The sequence below is a fragment of the Chenopodium album genome, chromosome 9 (assembly GCF_948465745.1).
Source record: "Chenopodium album chromosome 9, dcCheAlbu1.1, whole genome shotgun sequence".
NCBI lineage: Eukaryota > Viridiplantae > Streptophyta > Magnoliopsida > Caryophyllales > Amaranthaceae > Chenopodium > Chenopodium album.
Window position 1 is genome coordinate 4,668,216 of NC_137842.1, and position 26,054 is coordinate 4,694,269.

Genomic DNA, 26,054 nt, shown 5'->3' on the forward strand with positions numbered 1-26,054 from the left:
CACATGAAATACTTAGAACTTTTCGAGTCTCATCCACTCATTCTAAATCATTGCCGAAACAAATTCAGGAATTAAAATAGAAATCCTCCCCAGTGGAGTCGCCAAAAACTGTAGGGAATAATTTCAAGCCTTTAAAATCCCACTAGCTTGAACCCCACTGTGATCATACACTAAAGTACGGTGGCGTCCAAAAGAGAAGAAGATAGAGCAAAAGAGTCGCCAACAAGTTTTTAAGGAACTTGTAAACCGTTCACGAGGTGAAGGTTACATCCCTTAACGATCCAAGACATCGTCAAATCCATAAGGTCATGAACCAAATAAGGGTCCGGGGATGAAGGTACAAATCCAACCTAAAAGAGATTAAACCTGCCCTAATAATAGGCCTCTACTTTATTCTGCTCGTATTCATGTGCGCTTTCTGACTAACATACAATCAATAGGATTAACCCTAAACCTGTTTAATCTATGTTGGTTGAATTTAATGCACAAATAAACTATTATTGGCGATCACTTGAATTATAATCACAATTAACCCTAAACAAGATTATTAATATCTTATTAAGCGTGGTTGCAAATACCAATTCCCTTTAAACATGCAATAAAGGTAATCAAGCAATAAATATAAAATAATAATAATATGCATATCAAGCAACATAATAAATATTATCAACATCATTAATAATAATTATAATCAATCAATCATAATTATAATAATCATGTTAGGGCATAGCAAGATCCTAGGCATGATACTAACAAGATTAATAACAAATCCTAGCATGTCGCTAAGCAATAAAAATTAAATCTCTAGCCCTAACATGATACCAACACGAATTAATATTAGGAAGAACATAAAAGGCATCATACTTTTAATCATACTTGATATTAAGAATACCCTAGACATGATACTAGGAAGATCAAAACGCCCTAACATAACATTAGGAATCATAATAACAACCTAAGCATGATTTCTACATCATAATATCAATAAAAACCAATTAAAGTACTTACGTGGATGCCTCGTACCTCTTTCTAATTACAAAATACACACGTTAGTAACTTCAAGGAAAACAATAAATAAAGCAATTAAATTAAATAATTGAAATAGAGATTTGGGACCAAACCCTCAGAAATTAAAACCTTTCACGTCTAGGGCGAAAGCAACTTCGAATATGGCTAGGTGTATCAAGATCTTGTGAATGCGGAATTTTGTATTTGAAAGAGAATTAAGAAAAAAGAGATGAATGGAATGAAAAGGATTATTTGACTAATTTGTGAATGAAAAGAATTGATGAATGAAGAAGAGAATATTGTAAATCGTGATTGTTGGTGAATGGTGAATGATTGAGAGAGTAGATGATCAAAAACGGAGTTTTTAATACGATATTTATAGAGAAAATCATCAAAAAAAAGATAATTTATCAAAACAGAGTCTGAAGACCACAAATCCACCTTGGCGCCAGGACCAGTGGCTAGCGCCAGGCGCCAATGCTGGCGTCTGGCGCTAATCCTGTTTCCAGGCGCCAAGACCTGGGGTTAGACGCCAAACCGGATTTTAATGCGTTTTCGAAAATCTGATAATTTTACCGTACTGGAAGATAAAATAATATAATTTCAATCGAAAATGTTATTTGATCTGATTAAAACTCTGAAGAGTCCTAATTGAATTAAGAATGACAAGACCTTCTAGAATGTTCTAGAAGACAAAAACCATTCCTAATTACATTAGGAATGATAAATTATATTAGGCCCTCCCCTAGATCATAGGGCCGTACTTAAAACTCAAACCGGGCCCAGTTTAGTAAATTGGCCATAAATTCCTCAATATTCATCGGAATTGAGCTTATAATATATCGTTGAAAAGGTCTTTGCAAGCCCCATCCAACTACACCACTATTGGACCCATACTATGGACCAACCAAACTGGATTGGCTGTTTTCTTAAAAATAAAGTTTTCAAAAACAGGGAGAAGAGAAAATAAAACTTTCCGCAACACTAGACCTTTCCACACTTTCGTTTCATTCGATTACGATTCGACGTGAAAGGCACTCATCACTGGGTTTGGTTTTGGGGAGACACAAATGGGTGTCTTTAAGAATTAATCTACCGGTATTAAATCTCATCTCTCAAATCTCGACTTAACCATTTATAAATTAATCTGCCTATTGAAACTAGACCTAAACATCAATTCTCATCTGTCGAATCTCGAATCAATATTGTCAAACTCATGCATAAAAGATCTGCGCAATTCTAGTCACAGAGCATTAAATCAATCAATAGAGAATTAATCTAGCATTGATAATAACAACAATAAATTACCCCTTCATATTATTTATGGATCCCCATAAACCCTAGAAATAGAACTACTCACACATAGTAAAAACTAAACTAATCAAAGCAATAAAACAAGTCATGATGAAAGGAATAAAATAAACAACTAAGATTAAGAGAAGAGAAATCGTTACCAAACAAATCTGGAATTAAGAGTAGATTAAGAACAAAGGTTTAGAGAGAGATAAAATCTAAGAAAAACAATTAAGAGAGTAAAGAAAGAGTCAAAGGAAGAAGAAGAGAGAGTAAAATTGTATTACGAAGGAGTATTTGTACTCCGTACAAATCCTAAACTTAAACAAATTAAAACGACGCTAATCGTCCCCTAATAAATACACGCGCCCGATCAGGCGAGGCACCGCCCGATCGGGCGCGCCTTTTTACTTCTCAATACTAATCTCGCTCTCGCGCCCGGCCGGGCGCGCCTCCGGGCGCCAGCCTCTTTGGCCGGGCGGCTCACTTGGGCCACTATTTGGACTACGATTGGGCTCCAATTCTTCGGGCCAATCTGGGTTTCCTCTTCCGGTCTTGAATACTCGGTCCAAATGCCCCGGTATCACCTATACCGAGCCCTTAAGCATCGATTCGATGGCTCTAACCGGCCCTGGGCTATAGAATCTGGTCGTGTTTCTCCAATGTTCGTGTGCTCCAAAATATCTCAGGAAAATACTCCAAAAGCATAAATCCCTGCAAAAGTCAACTAAATCTACGAAAACACTAGAAAACACCAATTAGTAATAAAAGTGGCTCTAAAGAGCCAGAAAACACTACTAATTATGACCAAGGGACGGGGGTAAAATACTATATAAAATAGACACATCACCATGCATGTAAGTAACTCCATACTTCTTTCATTAAAGCGATTATCAAGCTCTTGAAGATGCAAATCAATCACTCCCAAAAAAATTCCAACCCGAAAATGATGTAGATTTGTAGCTTCTTCAACAAAACGCCTTGATCTTCCTTGAGGAACGTAAGGAGCTTCCATATTAGGAACATCTATGCCATGTTTAGTGCAAAATGAAACAACCTTGTTTAAGAGAGTCTCCCACCCTTGCTCCCTCATTTTTTGTAACACACTTTTTGTGAATGTAACAAGTTCCATGGCATGTACAATATCTTGCTCATTTCTTTGCAAAGCAACACACAAATCATTAGTATAACCAAAAATAGTCATCATCAAGTGAGCCACAAAAATAAAATCAAATGACTCTAATTGTCCTAAAACAATTTGAGCTTTGAACTTATCTTCCGATGCACCATGCTTCCCAATACGCACAATCACCTTAATAATTGTAGGAAACAAACGGATGATGTTTATAAGAGACTTGTAATGAGATCCCCAACAAGTATCCCCGGGCCTCTTCAAACCAAGCTCTTGATTTAAACCCGATCCACTAGAAATTTCTCCCAAATCCAATGCTTGAGCAACCTCTTGAGCTTGAGTTTCACGAATCATTTCTCTTCTCTTACAAGACACTCCAACCACATTCAACAAGTTTGCAAGTATCTCAAAAAACCAGCCATAACTATCATTTTTTTTAGCAATGGCTACTAATGTTAGTTGAAGTTGGTGAGAAAAACAATGAATGTAGTAAGCTCTTGGAGTATCATTCATAATCAAAGTCTTAAGACCATTTACTTCACCCTTCATGTTACTAGCCCCATCATACCCTTGCCCTCTTATCATTGATGGACTTAATGAATGTTCCACAAGTAAAGACAAAATTGCATCTTTAAGAGATAAAGCGGTAGTATCACCAATATGAACAATTCCTAAAAATCGCTCCATTATCGAACCACTATCTCTATCAACAAAGCGCAAAACAAGAGCAATTTGCTCTTTTTGAGACACATCACTTGACTCATCGGCCAATATAGCAAAGTAATCATCACCAAGCTCTTCAATTATGCACTTAGTTGTTTCTTTTGCACAACAATTATTAATGTCTTTTTGAATGGGGGGAGAAGTCATTTGACAATTTCCGGGTGCATTGTCAGGAGTATGTTCACCTACTTCCTTAACCTTTTCTCCTAACCATTTCAAAAGCTCAATGAAATTACCTCTATTATATGACTCATCACTTTCATCATGTCCACAAAATGCCAAACCTTGCCCCAAAAGAAATCTCAAGCAAGTTAAAGATGCCTTCAAACGAATAAAAAATTGTGCTTTAGCCACATCACTTGCCTTTTCTAACACATACATTCACAATTGATTTCTTTTTCCCATCTCTTAAATTCACATACTTCTCATAAGAAACATTATGAGCACTATTAATACCCCCAACATGCTTCTCAAATCTTTCCGGTTTATTCCATGCCCTAAACCCACCATCTACAAATGCATCACCCCCCGCAATTGATTCAATTTCACCTTTGAACAATTAGCATACAAAGCAAAAGGCAGCATCTTTCTCAATACTATATTCAAGCCAATCCCATTTTTTAAACCAATTAACACTAAAACGACGCATTCCGGACACTTGTCTTTTAGGAAAATCGTGGGTTTTTGGTTGACAAGGTTGTTTGAGAATGTAACCTCTTCTAACCGCATTTCTTTGATTAGGGGGATAATCCATAATGTTCATTCTTTTCACAGGATCATGAGGAAGGAGTTCCACATCATATACCAATTCATCATCCTCCGGTTCTACATTACTAGCATTTGAACCACCAATTTCCATTTCATCTTCTTGAGTTTGGGGAGTACTAAATGAAGGGGGTACATCTTAGGATTTCATTCTTTTAGACATAAATTGTCGAAGATTGAGTTGTGACATCCTATTAAATTAGAAAAAATAAATTAATTAATTACCTATATAAATTTATCAATTGTCATAACTATTAAAAGACAATTAGACAATTATTCAACCAAGTACTCAATTACTCATTCAACAAATTGTAATCAACAATCAACATTCAAGAAATCAGTTTAATGGAACAAGACAATTAAACAATTAAATAGACAATAACATAAACAATAAAACAACAAAAAACTGATTTTAATAAAATTAGGGATTTAATTAGGGTTATAACTTATAACTTACTTTGAAATTAAATTGGGGATGTTGGGAAATTGAAGGAACAACCGAACAATCCACAACAGAAGGTCAGACTCTGTTTTGTTAATTTTATCTTTTTGGCTGATTTTCTCTATAAATAACGTATTAAAACTCCGTTTTCGATAACCAGATTTCATCAATTCTTATTTCAATTCACCAACTCTCATCAAGATTTTCTTGATTACTCTCTCTCTCTCCCTCTCTTTTTCTAAACTAGCCTTTTCTCAAATACAAAATTCCGCATTCGCAAGACTTAGATACACCTAGCCATATTCGAAGTTGCCTTCGCCCTAGACGTGAAAGGTTTTAATTTCTGAGGGTTTGGTCCCAAATCTCTCTTTCAATTATTTAATTTGATTGTTTTGTTTATTATTTTCCTTGAAGTTACTAACATGTGTATTTTGTTATTAGAAAGAGGTACAAGGCATCAAAGTAAGTGCTTTAATGGTTTTTATTGACATTATGATGTAGAAATCATGTTTATATTGTTATTATGATATTCCTAGTATCATGTTTAGGGTAATTGTAATATTAAATATGCTTATTATGATTCCTGTGATGCTTCCTATGTTCTTCCTAATATTTATTCATGTTAGTATCATGTTAGGGTTAAAGATTTGATCTTTAATGCTTAGTGACATGCTAGGGTTTGTTATTAATCTTGTTAGTATCATGCCTAGGATCTTGCTAGTTTTATTATGCTCTAATATTAACATGAACATGATTATGATTATAATTGATATAATTTATGATGATTATGATTATTATTATTATTATTATTTTTATGATGATTATTATTATGATTATTATTCTTTATGATTATTATTTTGATGATTATAATTTTATTGTCATGATTATAATTATTTATTTATTATTATTTATCATGTTGCTTGATATTTATATTTATTGCTTGATCACGCCTTTTATGCATGTTTAAAGGGAATTGGTACTGGTAATCACGCTTAATAAGATATTAATAATCTTGTTTAGGGTTAATATGATTATAATTCAAGTGATCGCCAATAATAGTTTATTTGTGCATTAAATTCAACCAACATAGATTAAACAGGTTTAGGGTTAATCTATTGATTGTATGTTAATTAAAAAGCGCACATGAATACGATCAGAATAAAGTAGAGGCCTATTATTAGGGCAGATTCAATCTCTTTTAGGTTGGATTTGTACCTTCATCCCCGAACCCTTATTTGGTTCTAGACCTTATGGAGTTGACGATCTCTTGGATCGTTAAGAGGTGTAACCTTCATCCTATGAACGGTTTACAAGTCCCTAAAAAACTTGTTGGCGACTCTTTTGCTCTATCTTCTTCCCTTTTGGACGCCACCGTACTTTAGTGTATGATCACAGTGGGGTTCAAGCTAGTGGGATTAACGCTTGAAATTATTCCATACAGATAGTTTACCACTTCTCACATCTATAATAGCTCCTGCAGTGTTAAGGAATGGTCTACCCAAAATAATCGGGGTTTGCATATCCTCAGCCATATCAAGAACAACAAAATTAACGGGTATATAAAATTTACCTACTCTAACGGGGACATCCTCTAAAACACCTAAGGGGTATTTGAAAGAACGGTCGGCCATTTGTAGAGTAATATTAGTAGCTTTTAATTTACCCATATTCAACTTAGAACACACAAATAACGGCATAACACTAACGCTAGCACCTAAATCACACAATGCATTATCAATCATTAGATTGCCAATATGACAAGGGATAGAAAAACTATCCGGATCTTTTAATTTAGGTGGAGATTTATTTTGAAGTACGGCACTACACTCTGCAGTGAAAGCTACTGTCTCTACCTCACTAATAGACCTTTTCCTTGTCAGTATTTCTTTCATAAATTTTGCATATGAAGGAATTTGTGTGATTAATTCAGTGAAGGGAACTGTTACCTTCAAATCTATTACCATCTCCAGGAACTTACCAAACTGCTTATCCAAGTTTGTCTTCAAGTGACGATCGGGGAATAGAAGTTTGATAATTGGCTTTGGAGCATTGTTGCTATTGTCTGGAGTAGCCACCTTCTCTGGAGTCGTGCCTTGCAATGTAGAATTAGATATATTAGTGCTATGCTTTAGCCCTGCAGGGCTATTAACTACATTGTCAGGTTTAACGGAATCAAGATTAGCATTATTTGATAAAACAGGTTCATCAACTCTGGGCATAGAGGGCCCTTCATAGTTTGAACCACTCCTCAGAGTAATTGTATAGGCTTGATCCGTAGGCCTGGTCGGCTGTGCTGGCAGAGCTCCCTGTTGGCGGGCTTGTAGAGTAGCGGAAAGTTATGCAATTTGATTATCTACAATTTTATTGTGCGCTAGAATTGAATCAATTGTCGTATCTCTACTCTCCATGTGCTTCTGCATATTAACCAACATCGCTCTAATTTCCACCAAAGAAGGGTCGGAAGATGAGGAGGGTTGTTGTGGTTGGTTCTTCTGGCCAGCACTGGGATGGTAATATTTTTGATGTTGTTGCTGTGGCGCCTGTGGTTCCTGTGGTGGTGGATTTTGAACATTAGTACTCCGGTAGGAAAGGTATGGATGATTCCGATACCCAGGATTGTAGGTGTTGGAGTATGGGTTATTCTGCCTATAAGCTTGAAAGGCATTAACTTGCTCCACGGAACTCGTGCAATCTTGTTCCCAATGACCTAAAATTCCACAATTTTCACAGAAAGCCTCATTAGAATTATTATTAATTGCAGAAACGTTAGCTACATTAGCGGTGCTAAGATTATCTAATTTTTGGCAGATAGAGGTCAATTGAACTTGCAAAAAGGATACAGAGTCAACACTATGCTTCCCCTTGTTAGCAAATCCTCTAGTATTCCCGTATTGGGAATTATGTATCGCCATATCTTCAATGACCTGACCTGCATCATCAATATTAAGATTCATAAATCTCCCACTAGCTGCAGAATCCAAAATTATTCTAGAAGAATTTCCAATGCCATTGTAAAAGGCTTGAATTAACTGTCATTGTGCTAAATTATGATGGGGGAATTCTCTTTGTAGGTCCTTGAACCTCTCCCAAGCCTCATATAAAGATTCATCAGCTTCTTGGGCAAAGTTCTGAATCGCACTCCGTAGTACGGCTGTTCTCTCTGCAAGATAATACTTGTTATAAAAATTCAAAACAAGAGTTTCCCAGTCAGTTATACCAAGTGCAGTTCTATTTAAGCCATTAAACCACAATTTAGCTTTTCCAGTTAAAGAGAAGGGAAAGAGAATCTCCCTGATTTGGTCTTGAGTGACCCCGGCTTGCCTGCTGGTATTACAATATTGACAATAGTCGGCAATGTGAAGATTTGGGTCTTCACCCTTAGCTCCACTTAATTGCTTCCTCTCTATCATCATTATAAATTGAGGTTTAATCTCAAATTGTGCCCCATTAAGAGCCGGAGTAGGGGTGAGATGTGGAAAATCTGTAAGCTTTGGTTGTGAGTAATCACTGAGCTTCTTTGGAGCTGTCATCTCTGATTTTGTATCTGATGATACCTCTGAATCGCTAGAACCAGTTGGAGGATCGCGGTGATTATTATTATCACCAGAGTCCGCCAGAATTCGCTTGTAAAGGTTCTTCTGTCTATGGAAGGATCGTTCGATCTCATGATCGAATGGGATGTACCTTGATCTAGAACACCTGGGCATAAACAAAAAAACTAAAAGCAAATATGAGATTTGCCTCAAAGAACTAACGTTCTCTAAGACAAAAAGAAATAACCTAGACTACAAAAATAATCAGAAATAAAAATAAAATCGTTTCCCCGCGGCAACAGCGCCAAATTTTGACAGGGTAAAGTCGTATCCCCAAATCAAAAGTAATTCCAAAATCTTCTAACTAATGCAAATAGGGAAGTAGGGTTGAATCCACAGAGAAACGAGTCTTTCTATTCCTAATTAACTAATATAATCTAGATTATTAGGTAACCAATATATAAGTTGAATATGAAACTAAACTACGAAGGTTAAGAATAGGGAGAAAACAATGAATAAAAGGATGTAAGGCATAGGTTCACCAATAAATAATATTTCAGGGTAGAATATAATAATCATTCATCAATGCACACCTTAATCAGATTATAAAGGGCTTTCTCTACGTATTATAATCACACAATTAATTCACCGGTATTAAATCTCATCTTTCGAATCTCGACTTAACCATTTATAAATTAACCTGCCTATTGAAACTAGACCTAAACATCAATTCTCATCTGTCGAATCTCGAATCAATATTGTCAAACTCATGCATAAAAGATCAGGCCTAATCTAGTCACAGAGCATTAAATCAATCAATAGGAAATTAATCTAGCATTGATAATCAACAACAATAAATTACCCCTTCATATTATTTATGGATCCCCATAAACCCTAGAAATAAAGCTACTCACGCATAATAAAAACTAAACTAATCAAAGCAATAAAACAAGACATGATCAAAGGAATAAAGTAAACAACTAAGGTTAAGAGAAGAGAAATAGTTACCAAAATAAATCTGAAATTAAGAATAAGGTTGAGAGTAAAAGTATAAGAGAGAGAATTAAATCTAAAAACTAAGTAGAGAGAGAGAGAGTCTAAGAGAAAAGGTCCTCAGAATTTACGTACATAATTCGTACTTAAACCCTCCTAAAACAAAAACTAAAACAAAAACTAATCAGCTCTAAGAAAAACACGCGCCCGATCGGGCCCGCCTTTTTGCTCTGCCCACTGCTGGTGTGCCGCGCCCGATCGAGCTTACGCTCACCCGATCGGGCGCGCTTCTTCCTTGAAGGTGCTTATGCGCGCATCTGCCCGATCGGGCGTATGCTTGCCCGATCGGGCCCGGCTTCTTCTTTAAGGCTTGGATTTTTTATTGGTCTCGATTCCTCGGCCCAATCCGGATTTCCTCATCGGGTCTTGATTAATTGATTCAATAGCCCCGGTATCACATACCGAGCCCTTAATCACCGGCTCCAACCGATCCTGGGCTTCAAGAGTGGTCGTGTCCTTCTAGCTTCTGTAGTTGATCCATGAAAACCCGGGAAAATGCTCCAAAAGTGCAATTCCCTGTAAAACTCAACTAAAACTACGAAAACACTAGAAAACACAAATTAGTAATATAAGTGGCCCTAAAAAGCCAAAAACACTACTAATTATGACCGTGGGACGGGGGTAAAACACTATAAAAATTGGATATATCACTTATCATGCTAATAAGGGAGCTAGGGAAGGGGGGAGGTTGTGTTAAAAAAAATGGAGATGAAAAATGGCATAAGAGAAGGGAGAAGCGTAATTATGAACACAAAATGAGAATAAAGAAAAGCTCTATTAGAGGAGCTTCTAGTGAGGGATTGTGCCAACATACCACAAGCATCTACAAATGAACAATTAACCACACAAATGTAGATACAAACAAAATACACGGTTATACCATTTTGGGTTACGGAAGACATCTTCAGCCTACTGATGCCCATATCTGAAAGTTTGGCTCTAAAATTTTTATCTTTGATTGTCAAAACATTTTGAGGCTTCGAATCTTAATGTATTAAGGTGATTTCTTGAAAATGTGCAACCCCACAACATCTCTGAAAGAAGATTTAAATAGCCTTAGTGTTTAAACATAGAAGCCAATGAGGCTTTAACAATATATTTAATCCATGTTACTACAACACTTTAAATCAAATAAGGAGTTCAAGTACCCACAATGCGACTGTGTACTTCTAACGTGAAATGGGCATCTAATACTTCATTTGTTGGATAAAACATAGAAAATAAACTCGTGGGCATCTAATACTACACCACCAAACAATTATAGCTGAATTTGAGTAACAAAACATTTTAAAGCGAGAGTAAAGTACTCTTGGGTAATTTAGCGGTAGGGTGACTATACAGAAAATGCCAACATAAATTTGCATAAGCACAAGAATTTTAAGAGATTTCAATTTGGTCAAACCTAACTCTGCTATCATTTTCGAACCAGGACAACAAATTTCAGAGACTATATATGGAGATGTAAGAAAAAAGAAGTCTATCCCTAACCTCATCACTTTTAACAGCTGAGTTGAAGGGGATTTATTTGACTTCCATAAGTAGTATCAACACAACTTTAGTCCAAATTCGTAAATAAACAAAACCAAATCCCAAAATTCAAATTCACCAAAATAAACACCCGAAAAATAAACGTGAGAAATTGACTAAATAATCAAAGGAAGATACAAGCCAAAGAATTAAAAGAATAAGCTAAGTTGTAAGGTGAAGATTATTGTTTAAAACATCGAAAGAAAGTTGGCTTTTCATGTTTGAAACAACTCTTATAAAGAACAATAACATCTTTCCTCAAAATACCCTCCAAGTTAAAATTTTAGATTGTCATTCTTTGTTACCACACATAAAAACCTTTGTTACCAAACATAAAAAACTTTAGCAGCAATGATACACCATTCTTTCAAATTTCACGTACTTCACATAATATCCACCAATTGCCCTTACCACAAAACCATACAGTATGCGGATAAGATTACAAAAGGTGGAGCAAAGAAATGTGACTGAGAGTGACAAGACTTATGCTATTTTTATCAACTTCTCTGATATCATCTTCAAGGTAAAGGCCCTGTTCTTGACAGGCTTGTTGGAGCTCATCAATGGTAATAGATCCACTACCATCCTTGTCAAAGTACTGAAAGGCAGCAACAAGATGTCCCTCACGTTTCTCAATCAAGTTTCTTTCAATTTCCTCCCAAAATCCCAGAACCTAAATTAGAAAGAAAAGGGTATAAATTCTCCAAATTGGAAACCAACATGTTGACGGGTCATCTACTTAAGCAAAGAAACCCATAGATAGAAACAGAAACAGATAGCCGAATGTTATTCCCAATATCACCAAAATGATGTACGCATCAGCATATCAATGAAAATCCAAACATACCTCGGTTAATTGGTCCTGCCAGGAAACTCAGGTCCATATCATATGCTATAAACAGAGTCCTTGAATCCTCAACTTTGACAAGAGGTGTTACAGCGCAATTTATGAACAATTGAATCTTCAGAAGCTTCATCCTCACCAACAATAACATGCCATAATGGTAAGCTTGGCCCTGGATGATTCATCACCATAGCTGCTAAAACGATAGCAGAAGCTTAAATTGACTATACTGACACAATTGGACTGAGAAATTGATATTCACTAACATTATAAATAAATAAAAACATTACCACAACTCATCTAATGACATTTGGCCCACTGGCACCTGGCAAGGGGTGCTCATTGCTGGGTAGCTGCTGCTGTTTCGACGGGGCTGAGATTCTATATTCAAATATGCAAAAAACTTGTAAATTTAACAAAATAAATATCAAAAATCAGAATTCTGTTAACTTCTATAAAAGCTAAAACCGTGTAAAATTTACTAAAGCATCAAGCAGTTATTGCGAGGAGGTGAGGTGAAGAGGTGATGCGAGGCGACCGAGGAGATGAAGGTGACATATATCAAGACTATTAAGATCACGGAAAGATTGAAACTCCAGCCCTTACTATTTTTCTATTTTATAAAAACCCAAACTAAAATTTTTAACTTTCAAATAGGAGAACACAATTTCACACCAAAACCAAAAAAAAAAAAAAAAAAAAAAGAAAAAAAAAAAAAACAAAACAAAACAAAAAAAAAAAAATCAGAAACAACCATCAATCATTCTAATTGCTTTTACAACCAATAATGTTAAATAGTGAAGCAAACATAGTTTAATTTCAACCATCAATCATTCTAATTGCTCTTACATCCAAAAAGAGGGGGCATAAACAATACATTGCTCTTACATCCAAAAACTTGCACATGAATCAGTTAACTATCAATATTCAACCTCCCTTCCATATTAAGCATCAAGATATAAGATAAGAATACATTAATCATTATATTCCTAGTACAAAATCCAGCATTTGAATCTCCAAAACCAACATAACTTAGTCTAATTCAATGTAATTTTTCCCCAAACTAACAAAAAATGTGGAAATTTTTCACATTGAGCTATAATCCAACAAAATCTAGATTCAATGTGCGTATACTTTGTTGCACTTGAATATTCAATTCTAAGTTGCACTTGAATTTTTGCACAATTTGTTCAAAATTTCTGAAGTGATTCAACTGTTCAATTCAAATTTCCTGAATCAACTGAGAATGCTTGTTACACTTAAATATTGCATATTTTGATACTCCCTACATCCTACAATGTGTGCATACTGTACAATCCATAACCTGAGTTTTTTCCATATAAATTTCAAGACCGTGACTAAAGACATTTTCCTATTTCGCTAACTAAGAGTAGTTAATGCGGTAGAATGTGGAATCATCCCTAATGAAGAGTATATTTGGTGCTGTCTGAATAAACAAATAAATAATTATTCAATACACAACAATTTTTCCATTGTAGTTGCATTTTTTTTTTCCGTATCCAATTAAGCCTGATTATTCTATTAAGCCTGATTATCTTTCACCTCGTAATCCCTAAAAAGCTTAGACTAATATCTTTATTTGTTAAATTGCTTCAAGACTTATTCAATCTTCTTCGGTTCATTTTTTATTATTTTTCATAGTGCTGTGAAGAACAGGCTTCATTAGCAGACTTAGATTAGAATTGGTGCTAAAGTTTAGTGCATGAGTAAGATATTTTGAACCAAAATCATTTCCTTTCCTCGAAGCTTTTCAGGACAGTGATAAGATACCTTGCAATCTTGGAGCTCAACATCTAAACCCAATTTCTCTTCTTGCTCAAAAACATACATGTCATGGTATTTTTGAACTTCCTGGAAGAGTAAAAGATACAAATAGGTAAATAAATAAATAATATGTCATGTCATTCCAGTAAGGAAAAACAGAAACAAAACTTTACCTTCCTACTTTGTTCGAGATCCATCTCCAACTGCTCTATCTTCTCATTCGTTCCCTGTTAAAAATAATACAAGCCCCAAGAAACAATAAGCAGGGATATGAAGCTAATACAAATATTTCCCAATCACTAAGACCAATGACTAAATTATAACTAATCAATTTAGAGAGATTAATTCCTGAGTTGACCCTTGATAGCTTGATTAAAGAAATTAATGCAGAAATTAAAGAATCTCAACAATTTTCACACAAAAAATAACGAACAAAGCATAATCTCAAATTGGGAAGAAATAGAGAGAATAGAAACTTGGGTTTTTCGGGCTAAGAATACACTGTGAGCCTTCACTACCACAAAAATGAGAAAAAGTAACACTCAATATATAACTGTTAAGTTGGAAAAGCGTTTTCTAAATTTTATAGAACGCCTTTAGTAGAGAAATGTTGTGTATATTGAATCAAATAGAACGCCTCACCAAGTTAATTATTATGTTTGATTTTTTTATTTTTTTATTAAATTGTAGCTTTACAATATAAAACATTCTTCTTAGTTAACCGTTCTATGGTATGGAGTATTTATATTTAAAAAAAAATGTCAAAACCCTATTTCCTCTAACCCGCCGTTCACTGCTCTCCTTTCTCTTCCCTCTCCTTAAAGAATTCCTCTTTCTCTCTCATCCATTCGACCTAGTGCTCTCCCATGGATCTAACTCTATTTCCCCTTAACGGCCTCCTTCAATGGCAAAAAAAAATTCATCTCCTTCCTCCACACAAAAAGCCTAGATGTGGGGCTTTAACAATGGCGAGGCAACACCGCCTCCTCCCCTCTCCGCCGCTACTCCCATCACCGCCATACTCTTCCCTGACGATGGTATTGGCCTTGAAATCGTCGGATCCGGCAAATAGGCTAGTTTCTTTCTCTTTTATTTGGTTCCATATGATTAGCATCGATTTTCATTGCAGAATTTGGATTTGGAATTGATTATTGTCAAAGTTGAATTGGCTTTTACAGTTTGTAGATGTATGTATTGTTGCTTTTTTTTTTTTTTGAATTTGTTGATTTAAGATGGATTTTTATCATATCATTATTGACAATCACATATCAGTTATAATTGATGAGGTTGCTAGTTATTTTTTTGGGTTTTCTTTGTTTAACTGGGTTTTGTTTTCCTGGGTTTCCATGATAACTGGGTTGTAATATTTCTATCGGATTTTTTGGGCTAGAATTTATTGTATTAGTTTATTTCGACTGATTTTTGTGCATCTGTTTTTTTTTTTTTTTTAATTTCAATTTTGTTCTTGTAAATGAGCAAATTAAAATTTTTAGTAGAAGTTCGATTGTGTTTTTAAAATTGAAATTTGATTATATTCTTGTAAGTTAGCATGTTTTATGTTCTGTAAATTAGCATGTTTGATGATTTTGGTGAAATTTATTTTTTAGTTCTTCATGATTGAATCTTAAATATTTGGTTTGCTGCTTGATTTATGCTGATAATTTTTTTTTCTCAGGATGTTAATTGGAGGATGATGATCACAGGGTAGCTCATTGAGTATCTGATTAAACGATGATGGTATCCTATGTGTGTTATAGCTTAAATGTATCAGTTAGCTAATTTTGTCAAATTTTATCAAAAAAAGATAATGTAATTTGTAGTTTAATTTTAATGTATCATATCATAATGGACTTTTATTTACGGAAGGTAGATATTATTATTATTATTATTATTATTATTATTATTATTATTATTATTATTATTATGATATTATTTTTTTTAAATAATAAAATTAGAAAAGAGAACGCCTATCTAAGATAAGTGCTCTGTTTTTTTATCAATTAGAGAACGCCTTTCGAAAGTTGACAGTTCTCTTTTCTTTGATTTTTATATGTTTTGTACATAGAATAGTAATCGCCTATCCAAGATAGGCGTTTAGTATTGTATTAGATATAAAATGCCTCAAGTAGGCGTCATGTATACTTTATAAGGCACCCCACTTGAAGGACGCCTCTAAAGCGTTCTATATTGCCTATTTCGGGCGTTCTTTGTTGTCTATTTTGTAGTAGTGATTGCTTGAGCTATCACAAGTCTCGATATGCAGCAAAAAAGAAAAATGCAGCACAATGACTATAGGGAATATTTCAAGCGTTATCCCTAGCTTGAACCCCACTGTGATCATACACTAAAGTACGGTGACGTCCAAAGGGAAAGAAGATAGAGCAAAAGAGTCGCCAACAAGTTTTAGGAACTTGTATACCGTTCACGAGGTGAAGGTTACACCCCTTAACGATCCAGGAGATCGTCAACTCCAATAGGTCTGGAACCATGACTGGTAGTTCGGGGATGAAGGTACAAATCCAACCTAAAAGAAATTGAACCTGCCCTAATAATAGGCCTCTACTTTATTCTGATCGTATTCATGTGCGCTTTCTGACTAACATGCAACCAATAGGATTAACCCTAAACATGTTTATCTATGTTGGTTGAATATTAATGCACAAATAAAACTATTATTGGCGATCACTTGAATCATAATCAAATTAACGCTAACAAGATTATTAATTATCTTATTAAGCGGATTTCAAGTACCAATTCTCTTTAAACATGCATAAAAGGCGTGATCAAGCAATAACAATAAAAATAGTACAAGCAACAATAATCATAATAATAATAATTATAATCATAATAATAAAATTAATCATAGTTAACATAATCATATTAACGCTAAAGCATAATAATAGCAAGATCCTAGGCATGATACTAACAAGATTAATAACAAACCCTAGCATGTCACTAAACAATAAAAATCAAAGCTTTAACCCTAACATTATACTAACATGAATATTAATATTAGGAAAGAACATAAGAAGCATCATACTTTTAATCATACTTGATATTAAAGTTACCCTAGACATGATACTAGGAAGATCAAAATACCCTAACATAACATTAGGAATTATAATAACAACCTAAGCATGATTTCTACATCATAATATCAATGTAAACAATTAAATAAAGCACTTACTTGGATGTCTCATACCTCTTTCTAATAACAAAATACACGCGTTAGTAACTTCAAGGAAAATAATTAAATAAAATAATTAAATTAAATAATTGAAAGAGAGATTTGGGACCAAACCCTCACAAATTAAAACCTTTCACGTCTAGGGCGAAGGCAACTTCGAATTATGCTAGGTGTTTCTAGGTCTTGTGAATGCGGAATTTTGTGTAAAGGGTGATTTAGAAAAAAGAGAGAAAGAAGCTTTAGCTTCGAGAGAGAAGAGAATAGGGATGATTAGAGGTTGTTGATTGTAGATTAGAGATGGGAATTGATGATTGAAAACGGAGTTTTTAGGAGGTTATTTATAGAGAAAATCAGCCAAAAAGATAGAAATACAAGAAAGCACCATTAGCTATTTATAGTTTTTAGGAGGCTATTTATAGAGTTCTGACGTGAAAAAACGAAGTTAGCGCCAAACGCTGACATTAGCGCCTAGCGCCAAGCTTAGCGCCAGGCGCTAATGCTGGCGTTAAGCGCTAATCAGTTTTTTGACGCATTTTCTAAAATCAGATAAAATTTGGCCGTGCAGAGGGCAAAATCGTATTTTCCTTAAAAACTCTTTTATTCTGATTAAAACTCTAAAAAGTCAACAAAGTCAATTTATCAATGCTAATTGAATTAGGAATGAAAAGAACCTTCTAGAAGACTAAAACCATTCCTAAATGCATTAGGAATGATAAATCCATATTAGGCCCTCCTCTAGATCATTGGGCTAAATATAAGGCTCAAACTAAGCCCAGTTTAGTAATTTGGCCATAATTTCCTCAATATTCATCGGAATTGGGCTTATAATATATCGTTGGAATGCCCCATCCAACTACACTAATAATGGACCCATATCATGGACCAACCGATTTGGATTGGCTGTTTTCTTAAAATAGGTTTTCAAAAGCAGAGAGAATAGAAGAGAAATTAAAACTATCCGCAACACTAGACTTTCCACACTTTCACTTCATTCGATTATGATTCGACGTGAAAGGTACTCATCACCGGGTTTAGTTTTGGGGAGACACAAATGGGTGTCTACAATGACACACCACACAAACCCACAGAAATCAAATTATATCGATAATTATATCAATCTAAATGCTAACTGATAAATTATTCTGATCTGAAATCAAACAAATGAGGAAAGGCTACCTGAAGACCAGCTATAGGAACAGCAAGAAATGTGGGTCTTGCGATTTAGCGACCCACTGAAAACTGAAGGACAACTTGATCCCGATCAATAATTGTCTCTAATATTACATGAGCCCAATCAATTAATCTGAAGAAAACAACAAAAATTAGAAAAATTATATGAAGAATGAACAAGAAACAACTAAAAAATCAACATCAATTATTTTAAAATTAAGGATTTAAACAAATCAAAAAAGTAATTACCTTCTGATAGTTCTGATAGAGGGGTTTTAGTGTGTACTCATTGTCTTTTTTTTTTTCAGAATAAAACGAAAATCATTGAGGAGGACAACTGCGGGGTTTCATAAATGCATATACATCAGTGTATAAATGTTCAAAAACCCTGAGGACCCCGCAGAACTTAGTTGGCTTCAGTTCATGGAGATCCTCAATATCACATCCTGCAAGATAGAGGTGCTGGTTGAAGGCGCGAAGGATCGGAAAAAAGAGCAAAGAGTAATTAAGAGGGTGTTACTGATTGACTATTAGAATAGTGCATAACTTTATATAATAAAATTTTTACTTGAACTTGAAATCAAATAAAAATTGTTGAATGTAAATAAAGAACATTTTCCTAAGTGAACATATTCAGCTCTTTTCAAAATTAAAGGTTAATAGATAAAATAAGAAAGCACTTCAGTTTTAAATAAACCCACATTCTTCATAAAACTAAAGTCCTTCTATATCTAAATTGCAGTCAAACTGTAAACTAACTCAATACAAGAAAGCACCATCAAATACTTTTGATAAGGACAGTAATTGTAGCAAGTAAGAAGTAATAAAAATAGTGGTCGTTCCACACATAAAAGCTATCTGACTAAAAATAATACCCCTTCCAATGTCACATTCTTCAACTAACATCCTAGATTTGATAATCACGGCTTCAAAAGAAGCAATCTTTTTCCTCCCACTCTTCCAAAGAGTCAATGTCTGCCATTGACATGAATGACAGGCAGCCACCAAACTTGAGATGCAGAGCAGCTGCACCATTTCTTATAACCTTTCGAATCTATTATTGTCTAACAGTAATTTAGGTTATGTTGCAGCTTTTACCCTTCAATAGAATTAGGTATTATGCTTAAAGAAGTCTCTAATCTTTATTTAGATTAGATGAAATACAAGTACGATATTTGTGTGGTGTGATATGCAGCACATCTCATACATTCAGCGTATAGTATGTAATGGAAGTAGTATTCTAAGCTACTGGTACAGATGTACATTTCAGAATTGCAAATGTTTGGACTAATGGCAAGGGATTTCAACATAAAAAAATACTATAATGAGCACTAAATTGGATCACTACTATAATGAGCCACGAAAAGACACCTATTATTTAACTTCAGTTACAACTTATCGCTTTTAATCAAAATTTGCAACTACAAATTCCAAAAAAATATCATCTAAATCACTATATGTATGTAATTACCCATTCATTTATCAATCATATAACAATTCCTCCACCTTGCTTATAAAATCACACAATGCCGTCCCAAATAATTAATTTGTATTAACACAAAATCAAACCAACAACAATTCATTGATCCAAACCATTAACAAACACCATAATCAAAACCTAAACCACTAAATACCATACTTTTGAGTCGACTGCGAAAAAGAACTACTATTAAGCTGCTGCTCAGATCCGCCACCATTTGAACACCACCACAGATCGAAAATTTAAGATATCAGCTCAATTTCTGGAATTAATAAACCAAAAGAATTATAAAACCATATACCTATAAATATATCAATTCCAGATCATAGAAAAAGGGGAAGAAATTTTTAATCAATGAAAGAGCAAAGTCACAAACAACCCAAATTCATCAGAGTTTCACTACTCTTTCATCAAAAATAGTCCAAAAATTACATGAAATCCACCTAAGAAGAACCCTAATTTGACTAAATCAACAATAGAGTGAAATTAAACCCTAGATGGTGAAAATTATATAAGATTATTGAAAAAAAAAGGAAAAACATTATACCTCAGAAACTGATTTAATGGAAGAGAGAAAACTCAAAGTAGGCTTCAATGGAGAACTCAGAGTGCGCTTTAATGGAGAACACATAGTGCGCTTCAAAGGAGGAGAGAGAGAGAAATTTGAGGATGCTTAGGAGAAGAGTGAGGATGAGAGGACTCAGAGGAGCAAAAGCAGGAGAGAGAAATGGGACAATCCGAAAAGACCAAAATAGCCCAGGTAATCTGGTCAATTAGGGAAGGGTGCTAAGGGCAGGGGAGGGCAGAAGCGTCAATCTCCTATTCATAAGGAACAGTAAAATGGGAACAGTCCTGGTGCTTGGGGCTTTTAGAAGGGTTATAGATATAGATTACAGCAAGTCAAAAGATATAACTCTCTCACTATTCTGTGCTCTAGTTAACTGGTTAAAACTTTGATACTCTATCTCAGACTCTTAACTCAACTCATAAGATAAATCTCAAAACTCAGGATTTCTTAAAATCATTGGCAAATATTCGATGTTCTACTCATAAGTTAGATTATTTTCCGCTGATTTTCAAGTATGTTGTTCGATCCATTATTTCACTTGAGTATTTATTTTGGCTGACAAATGAAAATTTATTTTATTAATTTATGCGGCATATGTAATTAGTTTAGGGTTAATTGATTGAGATAATATTCAACAGTCTCATTGCTATTGTCGTGCTTCGAGTGAAAAAAACTAATTTGTATATATTATTTAATATGAGAAAAATATATAAATGTATAGTTTTACTTAATTTGTTAATTTATAAATAAATTAAATATATTTTTTATGATATTTGAGCCTACCAGATGATAGATACGCCATTGTATACATGCAAAGATTTTTTGAGAAAAAAAAAACTATATAAAACAAATTTATGGTTGTCTTGTTTTTATTATCGCTTTTTCATAAGTATAATTTTGGATCAATTTTGGTGAAAAAAATCTTTTATAAGGAATTGAAATTTCCCATCTTATTGAAATTTTCTTAATCTTAATCAAAGGATTAAGAATTTTTTTTTATCAAATATGGAATAATATGATACTTTAAAAGTATATTGTGAAAATATTCATAATAACTATGCTGACAAAAGTAATGAAATTGAGACAAATTCCGCATAATTCTTAAGACATCTATTATTTTATATAAGTAGGTTCAAATATTAAAAATGATAGTGTTGAATTGTGTGTAAAACTTGTAAATGAAGAATCTACATATGTGATGTACATGATTCTAAAGAGTTTCCAACTGATGATGAAATTGATAAGATGGATATTGATATGTATATAATTTGTTAATAGTTGTTTCATAAATAATTTATTCAAAGGTTAAATAAAAAAAAACTATTATAAATAAATAAATTAATAATAAAGAATGAACCTATTTATTCAATTACAAGTGTTCAAAGTAACATCCCAATGCATTACCCGGCCACTCACTAATATAAAAATAGAGGTATGTAGAAAAATTGAACTAGCATAGGCTTTGGATAAAATTGACTCACACTTATTTTTAAGGAAATTTTGCATTAAACCACCTTTTATAACCACTTTTTTTTGCAGGAAACCACCTTATAAATTTTTTTTTTCGCAAAAACACACCTTAATCTAATTTTTTTTTTTTTTGCAAGACCACACCTTTCCCCGGAAAATAGAGTTTGACCTTGTTTTCCGGGGTTGACCCACCACATGTCTCGCACGTGACGCCCTTAAACGACGCATTAACCAATTTTCCGGCGGCCAACCACTTTCCACAGCCAACCAAAAACCCAGCCAACCAATTTCCCCCACCCGCTGCCAGACCCTGCTAGCTACAGGAACCGGCAACCACCTCCCTAACCCTGCGCCGGCGATCCAGCTCCCATCCCTTTCCCCCAACCCACGAATTCTCTCTCCTCCCCTTCCACCTAACCACCATCACTTCCTTCACCCTCACCACTCGAACCCCAAGATCCACCACCACTTACTTTCCTAAAGCGCTGCCCACGAATTCTCTCTCCTCCTTTTCCACCTAAAGCACCGCCGCTCGATTTATTGACCTAGACCCACACTCCGCCATTCGTCAACTGCCATGAATGTTGCGCTTCACGAAGGTACGGGAATGGGTTGGGCTTGAGGGTTGGGTTTAAGGACGGGAATGGGAAAGGGAGGGGATGCGGTTGCCGGCGACGAAGGAGGGAGGTGGTTGCCGGCCACTGGAAGGGGGAGGGGGCTAGGGCGGGGGAAAAAAGGAGGGTTGTGGTTTTAGGGGGTCATGTGCAAAGCACGTGGTCAGGTCAACCCCGGAAAACAAGGTCAAAATCTATTTTCCGGGGAAAGGTGTGGTCTTGCAAAAAAAATTTAGATTAAGGTGTGTTTTTGCGAAAAAAATTTTATAAGGTGGTTTCCTAAAAAAAAAAAAAAAAAAGTGGTTATAAAAGGTGGTTTAATGCAAAATTTCCTATTTTTAATGATTTATCACATAAAGATGACATAAAGTTTAAGAAAACAAATATTCCGTAAATAAATACAACTTTGGTTTGCAAACTCATGGGCTTGCTGAATCATCTGTTAACTGTTATCACCAAGAAATATTGAATAATTTGTTTCTTCAATACCAAGTATTGTCTAGTCCTCCGTAGATTAAAAACATTTGAGTAAGAACTTTTTACCATTATAAAACTATTTTTGTGTCATAAACTAGAGGTCTTTTACAGCTAAAGAGAAATTTCTTATTCATTTATATAATTAATGAGTAATGATGTTATATGTTGGAATGATTAATGGTCGATTACATTTTTTTACCCTTTGGGCAACCCCCCATCCCCCCATTCTACTAAAAGAGCAAAACTTTGGGAATTGGGGTGTCCTCTATCTAGAAAAATTTGACATAGTGTATGCTTAAAGGTGTTGCCTTGGGTTATTAGTCTTTTTTCTTGGCTTACAAATTGAACTACAATTCACACCAAGTCTTTTTAAGCTAGTTATGCCCATACTTGAATCTTTCCCCCTTGAACTTCCCGGATGTGGGAGAGCCATAGGCTAGGCATACTATAAACCTAGTAGATAATATTTTGGGTAAGAGGTTTGTCCCGTTAACTTAGGGTGCTACAAGTTCATTTTAATATTACATCAAACCACACAAGAATAGATTATTGCTTGTTTGTTTTTGTTTGCCTGAAGTGATGTTGAAATGCTTATGTTGTAAATACAATGAAGACTTTATCAACACTCCATTGCTTGACATTTGTAGAAACGAATTATTTCTAGCAGGATTTTGTGTTTCATAAGTAGTTAAACGACATTTCTTTTTAAAAAATTAATGAATGAATTACTTTTAAAAATGTTTCTTGGTATTATTACTTAAATATATGGATTACTCTATGATAATGCCTTAAGTTTACTCTATGATATTACTTAAAATATATGTTCTCTTTTGCAAATATGATGCTAAAAAGACCTCCATAGTTGTGCTAATAAAGAGAAATTTCTTTTGCAAATATGATGCTAAAAAGACAATTCAACACACAAAAATAGTTTTATAACTAGAGGTCTTTTACAACTAGAGGTCTTTTACTCCTAAAGAGAAATTTCTTTTGCAAATATGATGCTAAAAAGACCTCAATTAGTAATCACTATTAACAAAGAAGTACTTAATTAGATAGATAAATGCCCATCAAATAAAAATAGTTAAATGAGTGAAGTTTGTGGCTTGAAGAATTATACGGAGTAATATCTTTTTGTTTTAGTAAATAAAGAATTTTTTAAAAAACGGTATAATGAGAGTATAAAGAATCGAACCTGGGTCCAAGTGAGGGAATATCCTAATTCTCACCCAACTACCACTAGGCCAAGTTTATAATTCTATTACATAAATGTATGTTTAATGAATATATTATTTATTACTGTAATTTTTACACAGCAAATTAGCGAAAATCAAAATTTTATTTTTTTTGGGACAATGGGGGGACAGCTCCCTCTCCCTTCGCCACTGCTAAGCAATATATTCTCTTTTGCAAATATGATGCTAAAAAGACCTCCATAGTTGAACTAATATCACCACATCACCTCTTAAAAGTCCTAATACATGTTGTTATATGTATCAAAAGCATGGTGGATTATATGTTCATTAGGAAGTTGTGGACTTGTGATATTCTCTTATGAATTTGCAACAAAATCACTAATAGTGTAATTAGGGTTTCTTACTTCTTTTGCCCTCTTTTTAATAAGTAGCTAGTTTTTAGGCCCGGGCGATGCCCGATACCTTGCTATTTTGTATGATTATAGAGTGGTTTTTAACGTTGAATATGTGAGGAATCTATGCCTTAGTTCATTTTTCACTCTATTTTTATGCATTTTTGTGTATTTCGTACTTCTCGAGGTTGTTTTTGTTTTTTATGACATTTTAGGTCCAAAGAATGCACTACAAAGATATCCCGAGAAGTATGCAAGCAATTTTAAACAAAGAGGAAAAGAAGTGAAGCAAAAATGAAGAAAGAAGCAAGCCGATTTTTCTCCGTGCAAGCCTGTAGTAGAGCCGATTATTGTTTTCTCTGTCCTTTTTATTTGGAGGTCTTATTAATACCTCATTTAAGCTCATTTGTACGGATCTTCTTCTCTCTTAACTCCCTTAGGCTTATTCGCTTAGTTAGTGTATAGTTTTCCTCTCCCTTAGTTTAGATTCTCAAAAACTCAATCACTTGTAAGAATTATTTGAAGTTTGTTCTATTAATTTCAACAACAATTATTCTAAACTTTAAAGAATCAATTGTAAAATCTTTCTCTCTCCTTTGTTCACAACTAGAAAATAGCCCATTTCTAACGGAAACCGTCAGAAACACCCTAACTTGTCGGAACGGGTTGTTGGAAAAGGGTTGGTAGGAAAAATGGTCCCTTCCGACGAAAACACTATTCCGACAGAATTTCCGACGAAATTCTTTCGTCTGAAGGGATTTTCCGGCATCGGAAAAATGCGTCGGAATCTGACGACGGACACAATCCCGTCGGAAAATTTCGAGGGAAATTCCGTCGAAAACTGCTTTAAAAAAAACAAAAAAAATAAGCCTACTACTACCCCGATCCACCATCCCCCACCACAAAACCAGCCCTCACCACACACCACCATCCCCCACCTCACTCCACCAGACCCACACCCAACCCTCACCACACCCAGCGAACTAGACCGACAACCAACTCACACAAGACCCATCGAACCGGACCCACGCCCAACCCCACCAACCATAACCCGAAAAAATAAAATAAAAAATAAACGAAACAAACCCACCCACCAACCAAAACAAACCCAGATCCCCAACCACCCCCAACCCTAACCGACCACCACGGCTTCCTCCTTTTCGATGGCAAAACCAAAAATTACAACCTAAACCAAACCAAACCCAGATCTACGACCACAACTTCCAAAAAAAAAAAGAAAAGAAATTTCGACCATGAAACAAAAAAAAAAAAGAAAAAGAAAAAAACAAGAAAACTTACCTTAAAACTGAAAATGAGATGTTAATTTCTCATCGAATTTGGTTTAATATGGCCAAATTCGACCATGAAACCTTTAGATCTAGAGATTTCATGGTT

At 34.6% G+C, this 26,054-nt stretch overlaps 1 protein-coding gene, 1 long non-coding RNA gene and 1 other non-coding gene across 7 annotated transcripts; 1 reads left to right on the plus strand and 2 right to left on the minus strand.

Annotated features, from left to right (window-relative positions):
* Window positions 1-2,467: 2,467 nt before the first annotated feature.
* On the minus strand, window positions 2,468-5,446 carry LOC145559436 (uncharacterized). Its single transcript, XM_081620857.1, has 2 exons — window positions 5,379-5,446; window positions 2,468-5,112 (listed from the first exon to the last, which is right to left on the minus strand). The coding sequence occupies exon 2, from the start codon at window positions 4,535-4,537 to the stop codon at window positions 3,035-3,037; it is 1,503 nt and encodes a 500-aa protein (XP_081476983.1). The 5' UTR covers window positions 4,538-5,112; window positions 5,379-5,446; the 3' UTR covers window positions 2,468-3,034.
* A 2,959-nt stretch (window positions 5,447-8,405) lies between these two features.
* On the plus strand, window positions 8,406-8,512 carry LOC145561017 (small nucleolar RNA R71). Its single transcript, XR_014093600.1, has one exon. It is a non-coding gene; the product is annotated as a small nucleolar RNA R71 (small nucleolar RNA).
* Window positions 8,513-11,751: 3,239 nt separating this feature from the next.
* LOC145558297 (uncharacterized) lies at window positions 11,752-20,732 on the minus strand. 5 transcript variants are annotated; one of them, XR_014092430.1, is made up of 10 exons: window positions 20,490-20,732; window positions 20,102-20,204; window positions 18,712-18,924; window positions 18,469-18,595; window positions 17,293-17,313; window positions 14,279-14,332; window positions 14,112-14,192; window positions 12,611-12,701; window positions 12,324-12,513; window positions 11,752-12,149 (listed from the first exon to the last, which is right to left on the minus strand). It is a non-coding gene; the product is annotated as an uncharacterized LOC145558297 (long non-coding RNA). The 5 variants fall into 5 exon arrangements; XR_014092431.1 differs by lacking the exon at window positions 20,102-20,204; XR_014092428.1 differs by having other exon boundaries at window positions 12,611-12,693; window positions 18,712-20,204.
* Window positions 20,733-26,054: the final 5,322 nt, after the last annotated feature.

Coding starts and splice junctions, on each gene's coding strand:
- LOC145559436 (XM_081620857.1), bottom strand. CDS start 4,537: ATGTATGTGTTAGAAAAGGCAAGTGATGTGGCTAAAGCACAATTTTTT.